The sequence below is a fragment of the Tachyglossus aculeatus genome, chromosome 19 (assembly GCF_015852505.1).
Source record: "Tachyglossus aculeatus isolate mTacAcu1 chromosome 19, mTacAcu1.pri, whole genome shotgun sequence".
Taxonomy (NCBI): Eukaryota; Metazoa; Chordata; class Mammalia; order Monotremata; family Tachyglossidae; genus Tachyglossus; species Tachyglossus aculeatus.
The window spans coordinates 3,143,192-3,155,290 of NC_052084.1; the positions used below are offsets into that span (position 1 = coordinate 3,143,192).

General features: G+C 44.4%; 1 protein-coding gene across 1 annotated transcript in view; it reads right to left on the reverse strand.

The window, feature by feature from the left end:
• Positions 1-1,094: 1,094 nt before the first annotated feature.
• Positions 1,095-12,099, reverse strand: part of RGS7 (regulator of G protein signaling 7) — a 143,751-nt gene continuing 132,746 nt past the window's right edge. Inside the window, exon 17 of the mRNA XM_038760827.1 lies at positions 1,095-1,291. Coding sequence (XP_038616755.1) covers positions 1,274-1,291 — 18 coding nt within the window. The 3' untranslated portion in view covers positions 1,095-1,273. The remainder of the gene's footprint in view (positions 1,292-12,099) is intronic.

A 12,099-nucleotide genomic window follows, 5' to 3' on the forward strand; every position in this document is an offset into this window, starting at 1 on the left:
TGGGTTCTAATCCCGGGCCCGCCACGTCTGCTGTCTGACCTTGGGCAACTCACTTCACTTCTCTGGGCCTCAGTTACCTCATCCGTAAAATGGGGATTAAGAGTGTGAGTCCCACGTGGGTCAGGGACTGTGTCCAACCTTACTAATTTGATTCTTCCCCAGCAATTAGAACAGTGCTTGGCACGTAGTACGTGCTTAACAAGTACCATAATTATTATTATTATTATTCACTCATCCTTGGTTATAACTCACGGCCTGACATGCGAGCAGATGGGGAATTTTTTCTTTTTCTAAATGATATCTGTTAAGCATTTACTATGTGCCAAGCACTGCTTTAAGCACAGGGGTAGATATCAGCTAATCAGGATGGACACAGTCCATGTGCCGCATGGAGCTCACAGTCTTAATCCCCATTTTAACGATAATAATGATGGTATATGCTAAGCGCTTACTATGTGCCAGGCCCTGTTCTAAGTGCTGGGGTAGATACAAGATAATCGCATCAGACACGGTCCCTGTCCCACACGGGGCTCACAGTCTTCATCCCCATTTTACCGATGAGGGAACTGAGGCACAGAGAAGTGAAGCGACTTGCCCAAGGTTGCGCAGCTGATAAGTAGAGGAGCTTTGCTCTATCCACTAGGTCATGTGGGAACTGAGGCTCACAGAAGCGAACCGACTTGTCTCTTCTACACCTGTAGAGTTAAAACCCATCAACCCACCCTCCCTCTTCCAACTACTTGACTTCTTCACTACCGGACAGGCCGAGATATGGCTGGTTGACGAGTTTTCTCCCTTCATCCCTCCTTCCACCGCCCTCCATGCCAAACACACCTCCCGCCGTGACCCCCATTAAGTTTCTCTGACCCTATAAGATATCCCCCATTTGTTCCCCAGAGAATCCCCTTAGATCTGAAGATCGCTTTGATTGCTCCCACATCTGGGATTCGTCACATGCCTCTGTTAACCGTGACGATCTGAAGCGGTCTCCAGCAGGATTTAGGAGACGTTCAGTCAGAAAAATCGCTCCCGCCGAGAGCAACATATGGGAAAAATTAACAAATGATATCCCCCACCGAGGGCCTTTTAAAATATATTTATGGGAGAGAGAGACACAGACAGACAGACAGACAGCGGTCTTCCCTTGAGGAGAAGGGAGGGATCGACTTCTCGAGATTCCATAATTAATTATTCAGGATACGTTCGAATGTCTGGCTTACGTGAGGAAAAACTCGCGGGCTTTCTCCAAAAAAATCCTGTTTCAAAGCAGGCGTCAGGTCCACGGTGCTACCTATGGCGAGCAGAAGAGCAAACACGAGCTTTATGATTAAGGATGGGGAAAGCATCCTCTATGTTTTCATGGAGTGGGTCATTGAACATCTCCAAACTATTTTTCCAAAGCTTTGGGTTTGGCAAAAGCCAAACCAGGCTTTGCCAAGCATTTTCCCTTGAATTTTAAAATCCATGTGCATTAAGGGAAATTTAATCCGTATGTTTCTGATTCATTTACACTTAACTCATCAAAATGTTGTTTTGTAAGAGCCGTTTGGTCTCCAAGAAGACTTATGAGCCTTTTTAGAAATTATAAACTAAGACAAAAACCTGGTTTCTTAGAACTGGAAAGAGACAGACATAGGCCCGTCGAAAATGAGTCCCAACCCCTGAAGTCCTGACGTCCACTTTGAAGTTCAGATTCATGAGGGTTGGTCTGGGTTGCCATCACTACCCGCTTCAAAGCCACTTGCCCTCTCCTTCTAACTGTCCACGGGCTGGCCCGTGTCAGCCAAGACCGCGTGGAGGACTACCTGTCTACCCTGAGGTGGGCAGGCCTCACCGCCCCAAAACGGTGGCCTACCGGATGGATTGGTTGAAGCGCCTACGGCACCATGATGAATTTCCACTATTATCGGAAGAGAGAGGTGGAAACTCTGAAGAGGTTGGGAAACGGGGCCATTTGGGAAAAAGGACTGTCTGGGGCAAAAGAGGCAAAAGGCTGTGGGAGGGAATTAGAATCTAGCTTCAAGATCTTGCGGATGGTCAACAGCTGGCAATTTTAGACTGTGAGCCCACTGTTGGGTAGGGACTCTATATGTTGCCAACTTGTACTTCCCAAGTGCTTAGTACAGTGCTCTGCACACAGTAAGCACTCAATAAATACGATTGATTGATTGATTGATTGACAAACAGGAAGCTTCATCGCCATTGGACTGGGCTAGATAGATTAGCCCCCTCTAGACTGTAAGCTCATTGTGGACAGGGAATGTGTCTGTTCATTACCATATTGTACTCTCCCAAAATCTTGGTACAGTGCTCTGCACACAGTAAGTGCTCAATAAATACGATTGACTGACTGACTAGATGGAAGGATCTCTATTGGACGTGTCCCCTCCGTTAGAGGGTAATCGCCTTGTGGGCAGGGAACTCTTCCCTTCTATGCTTTCTTAAAGTGTTTAGCACAGGGCACTGCACCCAGTGGGCGCTCCATATAGTTTTTGATCGATGGTATTTATTAAGTGCTTATTGGGCACAGAGCACTGCACTAAGCGCTTGGGAAAGTACAATGTGACCCCTCCCCTTAAGGAGCTTAGAGTCTAGCAATTACCCGTACCACTAATTTGTAATCACTTTTTGGATTTTAAGAGTTTTGAGATCCTGGTGATTGAGTCTCTCCTTTTAGAGATTTTTACAAACAGTTTAAAGAATACGGCTGGAATAAAGTAGGGGCCAGCTTGACTGAAACCCGACAAAACGGGCTACCTGGTCTCCCAAAGCCCCTGAACGTCCGGAGTTTGAAGATCAGAAAAGAGGTGTGGCCTAGTGGAAAGAACATGGGACTGGGACTCGGAGGTCCTGAATTTGAATCTCAGCACTGACACTCACCTCCTGCGCGACCTTGGGCAAGTCATTTCACTTCTTCTTGCCTCAGTTCCCTTTTTTGCAAAGTGGGGATTCAATACCTGTTCTCCCTCTTAGACTGTGAGTCCCATGTGGGACCTGATTATCTTGTATCTACCCCAGTGCTTGGCACATAGTAAACACTTAACAAATGCCCCAATTATTAATTGATATTCATTATATTGATTATGATTCATACGGAACCCTGGTCTCCTTTCCTAGCTCTAAAAGAGGTAGTGTGGTCTAATGGAGGGAGTATGGGCTTGAAAGAGCCAGTGTTCAAGTCCCAACTCTCTCTACCAGCCTGCTGGGTGACCTTTGTGAAATCACTGTACCTCTCTGGGCCTTAGCTTCCACATCCTTTAAATGGAGATCAAATAGACTATAAGCCCAGCATGGGATAAGGACTGTGTCCAATCTGATGATCTTCAGCGTTTAGCCCCCAGAAAGCCCTTGATAAATGCCGTTATTATTATTATTATTATTATTATTATTATTATTATCATCGTCATCGTTCTTAATGTTGTTATTATCATTGCAGCTATTGTTAATAATAGCAACCCTTTCTAAACAAGTACACTTGACATTTCCATCATTAACAGTGATTATTTATTGTGTACTTCAACTGCTTCCGTCGTACTTGTATTGAAAAGGAGTGTTGAAAAGACAGAAAAGACCCCAAGCCTGGGAGTCAGACCACTATAACTCAATAAACTTAGAGTATTTTCCGAGTGCTCATGTGCAGAGCACTTGTGTACTAAGCGCTTGAGAAAGTACAACGCATCCCTTCCCACAAGGAGTTTGCGATCTACAGGAGGAGATGGACGTTAAAATAAATTATGGTTAGGGGAAATGGTAGAGCGAAAGGATATTTACATGGTTATACCCAGATTCTCATCCTGATCTACCACTTTCCTGCTGGAAGGGACCTTGGGCAAGTCACTTAACTTCTCTGGGCCTCAGTTTCCTAATCTGCAAAGTGGGATTCAATACACATTCTCCTTCTGCCTTTGACTGTGAGTCCCACATGGGACCTGGACTGTGCCCAACCTGATTAGCATGCATCAACCCCGGCTGTTCATAACAAATACCATTATTATTATGGTTATCGTTGTTTTGGTACTGAGGCCCGCAATCTCAAGTGCTGGGGGGAATGAGAGGAGGAAAATCATGACAGAAGCGCAGGAAAGAAAACAGACTGAGGGAAAACAATTAAAAAAGCTCAACAAAAGCTATGGTATTTCTTCTGGAAGAGTAGTACTCCACCACTTTTCTCCTAGGTGACCTTGGGCAAGTCACTTAAACTCTCTGGGCCTCATTTACCTCATCTATAGAATGGGGATTAGGATTATGAGCCCCATGTGGGACACCGTCCATCTTGATTAGCTTGTATCTACTCCAGTGCTTAATACAGTGCCTGGCACATAGTGAGAGCTTAACGGGTACCATAAACATAAAAAATTCCCCCACCTATAATTGATCGACTTTCATAAGTGTAGCCTAGTTATCATCGCATGACAATTAGAATAGTTTCTCTCTTCTTTAATCCCTACTTTCATGAACATCTTCCTCAGCTAAAATAGCCCAGACCAGAGATCAGCCTAGTGAAGGGTTGTCTAATCATCTCAGACTCTACTCATCTCAACAGGACACTTTCCTAAATATTTATTCCCGAAATATTGAATTCTGGCCCGGACTGTTCTGTTTATAGTAAAGTGGAGTCGACTCTTTCCCTTTTTGGAGCTTTGGATTTGATTTATAGGGTGCCCTGTCATAAAAAATAAATTTACTACCCATTCAGCCTATCTAACAAAGGGGGGAAAAAATCAAGACATAAATGAATACAGGATTGTTTCAGTTTCACCAACCCACTGTATATTTTAATTATTGCATTCTGATTTAACTAAACTGTTTCCCAACTGATTTTCCCACTTAACTGAAGCTACTATTTTCAAGGGGAAATTCGATTCAACTTTGTCTTCCAATTCAATGGAAGTCTGTGCATAGCAAACAATACAGATTCTTCTCTGACAGGAATTCCTGTTACCGCATTATTCTTTATTCAGGTCTCTGAGTAAGAGCGCAGCTGCTCAGAAATCACAGTTTGGCTGGATCAAAGAGAATGGGAGGCTGAGAAGTGTTACGGGCAATTTTAAACATAAAACCCTTAATTTTAGTCATTTGTCAAACTGGAAAAACGATTTCTCTGTTTCTTCCCTCACGTAAGCACAATGGCAAGTGCCATGAAGCTTTGAGATGCCTTAGGCACAAAAACAGCATGCGGCCTAGTGGAAAGAGGGCAGGCCTGGGAATCAGAGGACCTGAGTTTGAATCCTGCCTCTGCCACGTCTGTCGTGTGACTCGGGGCAAGTCGCTAAACTTCACTGTGCCTCAGTTTCCTCATATGCAAAATGAAGATTCGATTCCTGTTATCCCCCCTATTTCGACTGAGAGCTCCATGTGGTACCTATTATCTTGAATCTACCCCAGTGCTCAGAACAGTGCTTGACACATAGTAAACACTAAACAAAAGCCACAGTTATTCATTCCTTCCTTCATTCATTCATTCAATCATATTTATTGAGCACTTACTGTGTGCAGAGCACTGTACTAAGCGCTTGGGAAGTCCAAGTTGGCAACATATAGAGATGGTCCCTACCCAACAACGGGCTCACAGTCTAGAAGGGGGAGACAGACAACAAAACAAAACATGTGGACAGGTGTCAAGTCATCAGACTAAATAGAAGTAAAGCTAGATGCACATCATTAACAAAATAAATAGAATAGTAAATATGTACAATTAAAATAAATAGAGTAATAAATCTATACAAACATATATACAGGTGCTGTGGGAAGGGGAAGGAGGTAGGGCTGGGAGATGGGGAGGGGGAGAGGAAGGAGGGGGCTCAGTCTGGGAAGGCCTCCTGGAGGAGGTGAGCTAGTTAGTATCATCATCATCATCATCAATCGTATTTATTGAGTGCTTACTATGTGCAGAGCACTGTACTAAGCGCTTGGTATTTGCAAAAGCCAGTAAAGATGGCTTTTGGCAATCAATCCAGCCCACCTTTGCTTCCTTACACATGTCTGTGATTCCATAGCTCTTGAACCCCTGTGAATTTATCTGTTTTTAACCCTTGTGAAATGTAGTTTTCATTAGAACCAGATCTCTAAATGTTTCTGACACTGGGTTAAGTGAATTCTCAATTGGAAATTAATGATGGCATTTATTAACCGCTTACTATGTGCAAAGCACTGTTCTAAGCGCTGGGGAGGTTACAAGGTGATCAGGTTGTCCCAAGGGGGGGCTCACAGTTTTAATCCCCATTTTACAGATGAGGTAACTGAGGCACAGAGAAGTTAAGTGACTTGCCCAAAGTCACACAGCTGACAATTGGCAGAGCCGGGATTTGAACCCATGACCTCTGACTCCAAAGCCCGGGCTCTTTCCACTAAGCCAAGCTGCTTGTTGATTAATTTGCAACAATTAATCTCACTTTTACTTTCCTGGGTGAGCAGAGACCTAAGAATCAAGACACTGGAACCTAATAGGCTTGGTGTGTGACCATGAACTGGAGGTTCATTCAGTCCTTCAATCGTATTTATTGAGCACTTACTGTGTGCAAAGCACTGTGGGAAGGAAGCAGTGTGGCTCAGTGGAAAGAGCACGGGCTTTGGAGTCGGAGGTCATGGGTTCAAATCCCAGCTCCACCTCTTGTCAGCTGTGTGACTTTGGGCAAGCCACTTCACTTCTCTGTGCCTCAGTTACCTCATCTGTATAATAGGGATTAAGACTGTGAGCCCCCCGTGGGACAACCTGATCACCTTGTAACCTTCCCAGCGCTTAGAACAGTGCTTTGCACATCGTGAATGCTTAATAAATGCCAATATTATTATTATTATTATTATGTAACACACAAACAAGTCCTATCAGGATAGCTCAGATATTCCCACAATCATACTTAAACTGCAGTTATTGGTTAAAAAAACCAAGTTTCTGCCCTTCCTTACCTTCTACCTCACTTATTTTTGATAGTTTTCATTTTCTCCTTTTTCCATAGTTTTCAACAAGATCTGCAAGACCAACTGAAATGTATTTATTGAGTCTTTTGGTGTATAATAATAATTGTATGTAAGTGCTTACTATGTGCTGAGCACTGTTCTAAGAGCTGGGGTAGATACACAGTCATCAGGTTGTCCCACGAGGGGCTCACAGTCTTAATCTCTGTTTCACAGATGAGGTAACTGCGGCACAGAGAAGTCAAGTGGCTTGCCCAAGGTCACACAGCAGACAAGTGGCAGAGCCAGAATTAGAGCCCATGGCCTCTGACTCCCAAGTCCGTGCGGTGTCCACTGAGCCACGCTGTTTCTCCAAGAACTTGGTAGAATAAATACGATAGAGTTGGTAGACAAGATTCCTGCCCTAAAGGAGCTTACAATCTAGAGGGGAAAGAGGACAGTAAAATAAAGTACAGTTTGGGGAAATGATTACAGATAGGGGAAATAGACTCAGAATGTTTCGGTCACTGAAAAACATCCCCTCAAGCACAGAACAACAGGATTTACAGCACAGAACAACAGGATTTACTGCAAACTTTCACTTCTCTCCTAAAACACTTCTTCTTCTTCTTCTTCTTCTTCTTCTTCTTCTTCTTCTTCTTCTTCTTCTTCTTCTTCTTCTTCTTCCTCCTCTTCCTCTTCCTCTTCTTCTTCCTCTTCTTTTCTCCTTCTCCTTCTCCTCCTCCTCCTCCTCCTCCTTCCTTCTTCTTCTTCTTCTTCTTCTTCCTTTTATTTTCTTCTTCTTCTTCCTCTTCCTCTTCCTCTTCCTCTTCTTCCTCTTCCTCCTCCTCTTCCTCCTCCTCCTTCTCCTCCTCCTCCTTCTCCTCCTCCTCCTTCTCCTCCTTCTTCTTCTTCTTCATCTTCCTCTTCTTCTTCCTCTTCTTCTTCCTCTTCTTCTTCCTCTTCTTCTTCCTCTTCTTCTTTCTTCTTTCTTCTTCTTCTTCCTTTCTTCTTCTTCCTTTCTTCTTTCTTCTTCTTATTCCTTTCTTCTTCTTCCTTTCTTCTTTCTTCTTCTTCTTCTTCTTCTTCTTCTTCTTATTCTTCTTCTTCTTCTTCTTCTTCTTCTTCTTCCTCTTCTTCTTCTTCTTCTTATTCTTCTTATTCTTCTTCTTCTTATTCTTCTTCTTCTTCTTCTTCCTCTTCTTCCTCTTCTTCTTCCTCTTCTTCTTCTTCTTTCTTCTTTCTTCTTCTTTCTTCTTCTTCTTCCTTTCTTCTTCCTTTCTTCTTCCTTTCTTCCTTCTTCTTCTTCTTCTTCTTCTTCTTCTTCTTCTTCTTCTTCTTCTTCTCTTCTTCTTCTTCCTCTTCTTCCTCTTCTTCTTCTTCTTCTTCTTCTTCTTCTTCTTCTTCTTCTTCTTCTTCTTCCTCTTCTTCCTCTTCTTCTTCTTCCTCTTCTTCTTCTTCTTTCTTCTTTCTTCTTTCTTCTTCTTCTCTTCTTCCTTTCTTCCTTCTTCTTCTTCTTCTTCTTCTTCTTCTTCTCCTTCTTCTTCTTCTTCTTCTTCTTCTTCTTCTTCTTCTTCTTCTTCTTCTTCTTCTTCTTCTCCTTCTTCTTCTTCCTGTGTGTCAAGCACTGTTCTAAGCACTGGGGAAGATAGAAGTTAATCAGTTCGGACACCTGTCTCAGATGGGGATTGCAGTCTAAGTAGGAGGGGGAATGAGTATTGAAACTCCATTTTACAAATGAGGTAACTGAGGCACAGAAAAGTGAGGTGACTTTCCCCAGGTCATTCAGCAGACAAGTAGCAGCGTCAGGATTAGAACCCAGACCCTCTGGCTCCCGGGCCCATGCTCTTTCCACTAGACTACGTGGCTTCTCTTTGAACATCTCGTTTGAACTGAAAACTCTCCAGAGTTTTCCCCAAGTGCAGGAGGTTGCAGGAGGTAGGATTTTTTTCAGTCACGCTATTGGATGCCCCTTGAAAGCCTTTCAAGGAACCTAAGGCAGAGATCTGAATGGTTTCTTTTGGTGATCACCAAACAATCAATCCGTCGGTCATTCGTCAGTTGATTTTTGCCCAAGGGAAGCCTGATCTGAGAGTAGAGGAGATGGCCAAGCACAACTCACAACTCATTCATTCATGTATTCATTCAATCATATTTATTGAGCGCTTACTGTGTGCAGGGCACTGTATTAAGCGCTTGGGAAGTACAAGTTGGCACAATATAGAGACGGTCCCTACCCAACAGTGGGCTCACAGTCTAGAAGTCATAACTCACCCCTGGGCTTGTTCCAGGTGCATGGTGAAGGACTGTGGGTAGTTAGCATGTGTGTGTTCTCAACACAGTCCTGAAACGTGTGGAAGTACAATCGACTTTAAGCAACAAAAAGTGAAGGACATGGCATGGGCCCGGGGAGTCCAGAGGCCCGGATTCTAATCTCAGCTCCACCACTGGGCTGCTGTGAGACCTTGGGCAAGTCGCTGAAATCCCCCCAAGCCTCAGTTCCCCTCAGAGAGAAGGGGAACTACCTCTTAGGCCCTGGGAATCAGGGACTGCGCCCATTCTGATTATCTGGTATGTAACCTCAGGGCTTTGCACAGGACTTTAATGCACAGAATGCAGCACTTACGTACATATCTGTAATGTATTAATTCACATTAATGTGTCCATCTCCTTCTCTAAACTGTAATCTCATTGTGACCAGGGAATGTGTCTGCTAATTCTGTTGTAGACTCCCCCTTCTGGACTGTGAGCCCACTGTTGGGTAGGGACCGTCTCTATATGTTGCCAACTTGTACTTCCCAAGCGCTTAGTACAGTGCTCTGCACACAGTAAGCGCTCAATAAATACGATTGATTGATTGTACTGTACTCTCCCAAGGGCTTAGTCCAGAGCTTTGCACATAGTAAACGCTGACTAAATACGCTTGACTGACTGACTGACATGGAAAGTGCGTGCCTCAGTGGAAAGAGCCCAGGCTTTGGAGTCAGAGGTCATGGGTTCAAATGCCGGCTCCACCACTTGTCGGCTGTGTGACTTTGGGTGAGTCACTTAACTTCTCTATGCCTCAGTTACCTCTGTATAATGGGGATTAAGATTGTGAGCCCCACATGGGACAACCTGATCACTTTGTAACCTCCCCAGCACTTTGAACAGTGCTTTGCACATATTAAGCGCTTAATAAATGCTATTATTATTATTATTATTTAAAAGACCATAGCTAAAAGACTTTCATCTTGCACAATACCTCAGACTACAGGTCAGATGCCTCAAGTGACCACTAGATGGCAGCATTGCTGAATGAAAAATCTAACGGCTCCTGCCCCCAAATCACAAAATCTCTTTCCACAAAATAATAATTAATAATTTTGGTATTTGTTAAGCGCTTACTATGTGCCGAGCACTGTTCTAAGCGCTGGGGAGGATACAAGGTGATCAGGTTGTCCCACGTGGGGCTCACAGTCTTCATCCCCATTTTACCAGATGAGGTAACTGAGGCACAAACCCATCCTCTATCCACTGTGCCAGGAGGGGCCTGAGCTCCTCTGTTGGAAATTACCCACAAGTGGGAACAACCCTAATTCATTCATCCATTCATATTTATCGAGCACCTATTGTGTGCAAAGCACTGTACGAAGCACTTGGGAGAATACACTATAACAATAAACAGACACATTCCCTGCCCACAGTGAACTTACAGTCTAATCCAATTCTGAGTCACCCTCATTTGCTCTTTTTAGTCCGTCCTCCCTCAGCCCCACAGCACTTACCTCCGTGTTTATTTGTAGTCATGTCTGTCTCTCCCAGAAGACTGTGAGCTCACTGTGGGCAGGGCACAAATTTGCCAATTTAATTACACTTTACTCTCCCAAGCCCTTGGTACAGTGCTCTGCACACAGTAAGCCCTCAATAAATATGAATGATCGATACTGATTGGTTGAAGTCAGCTAGCAGGACTCCCATGGCACCATGGCCACCAAAGAGGCCTGTATCCCACTGTAAAATCCTCTTTCGATTGGCTTGAGCTTATTTTAGAGAAGCAGCATGGCTCAGTGGAAAGAGCCTGGGCTTGGGAGTCGGAGGTCATGGGTTCAAATCCAGCTCCACCACTTGTCTGCTGTGTGAGCTCGAGCGAGTCACTTCACTTCTCTGGACCGCAGTTACGTCATTTGTAAAATGGGTGACTGTGAGCCCCACGTGGGACATGGGCTGTATCCAACTTATCTTGTGTCTACCACTGCATTTAGCCCATTGCCTGGCACACAGTAAGTGCTTAAAAAATACCACAATTATAATTATGACTCACTGCCAGGCTAATTGTAGGAGGGAAGAGGAGATGGGATCAGGGGAAGAAGGGGAGGAGAAGGACTGTGTATTTTTATGTATCAGTGGTGATGTTTGTCAGAATATATGAGCTCCGATGGGGAACCCACATGGACTTCAGGCCTACAGGCCCCTTTCAGGATGGCACCTGGAGAATTTCCAGTACTCTACCAGTCGTGGCTACAGGAAGGAGGATGCAGAGGCAAATCCATTCCATTCCTAGCTTGGGCAGTGGCTAGTGAGTGGGAATCTGCTACAAGTTAAAACTTACCTGTGTCGGGCAGCAGCGGCATGGGCGGGAGTAGAGGTCGGAGACTCAAGCTTACTACGCGGAAGAAGGCGATGGTGAACCACTTCCGTATCTTTACCAAGAAAACTCTATGGATATACTACTAGAATGATTGCAGATGGAGGTGGTGCATTCTGGAAGAGATGTGTCCATGGAGTCGCTATGGGTCAGAAACGATTCGACAGTTTAAGATAAGACAAGCTCCTTTCGGTGCTGAAAGGGTGTCCTTTTTAAATGGTATTTAAGTGCTTACTATGTGCCAGACACTGTCCTAAGAATTGGAGTAGGTACGAGATAATTGGGTTTGGTAAAGTCCCCGTCCCCCATAGGGCTCACAGTTTTACGCCCCATTTTACAGGTGAGCTGAGACCCAGAGAAGTGAAGTGATTTGCCCAAGGTCACACAGTAGACAAGTAACAGAAGGAGGACTATGGCCTGGTGGATAGAGCACAGGCCAGGGAGTTAGAGGGACATGGGTTCTAATCCCGGCTCTGCCACTTTGCTGTGTAAACTTGGACAAGTCACTTCACTTCTCTGTGCCTCGGTTACCTCATCTCTAAAATGGGGATTAAGCCCCATGTGGGACAGGGACTGTG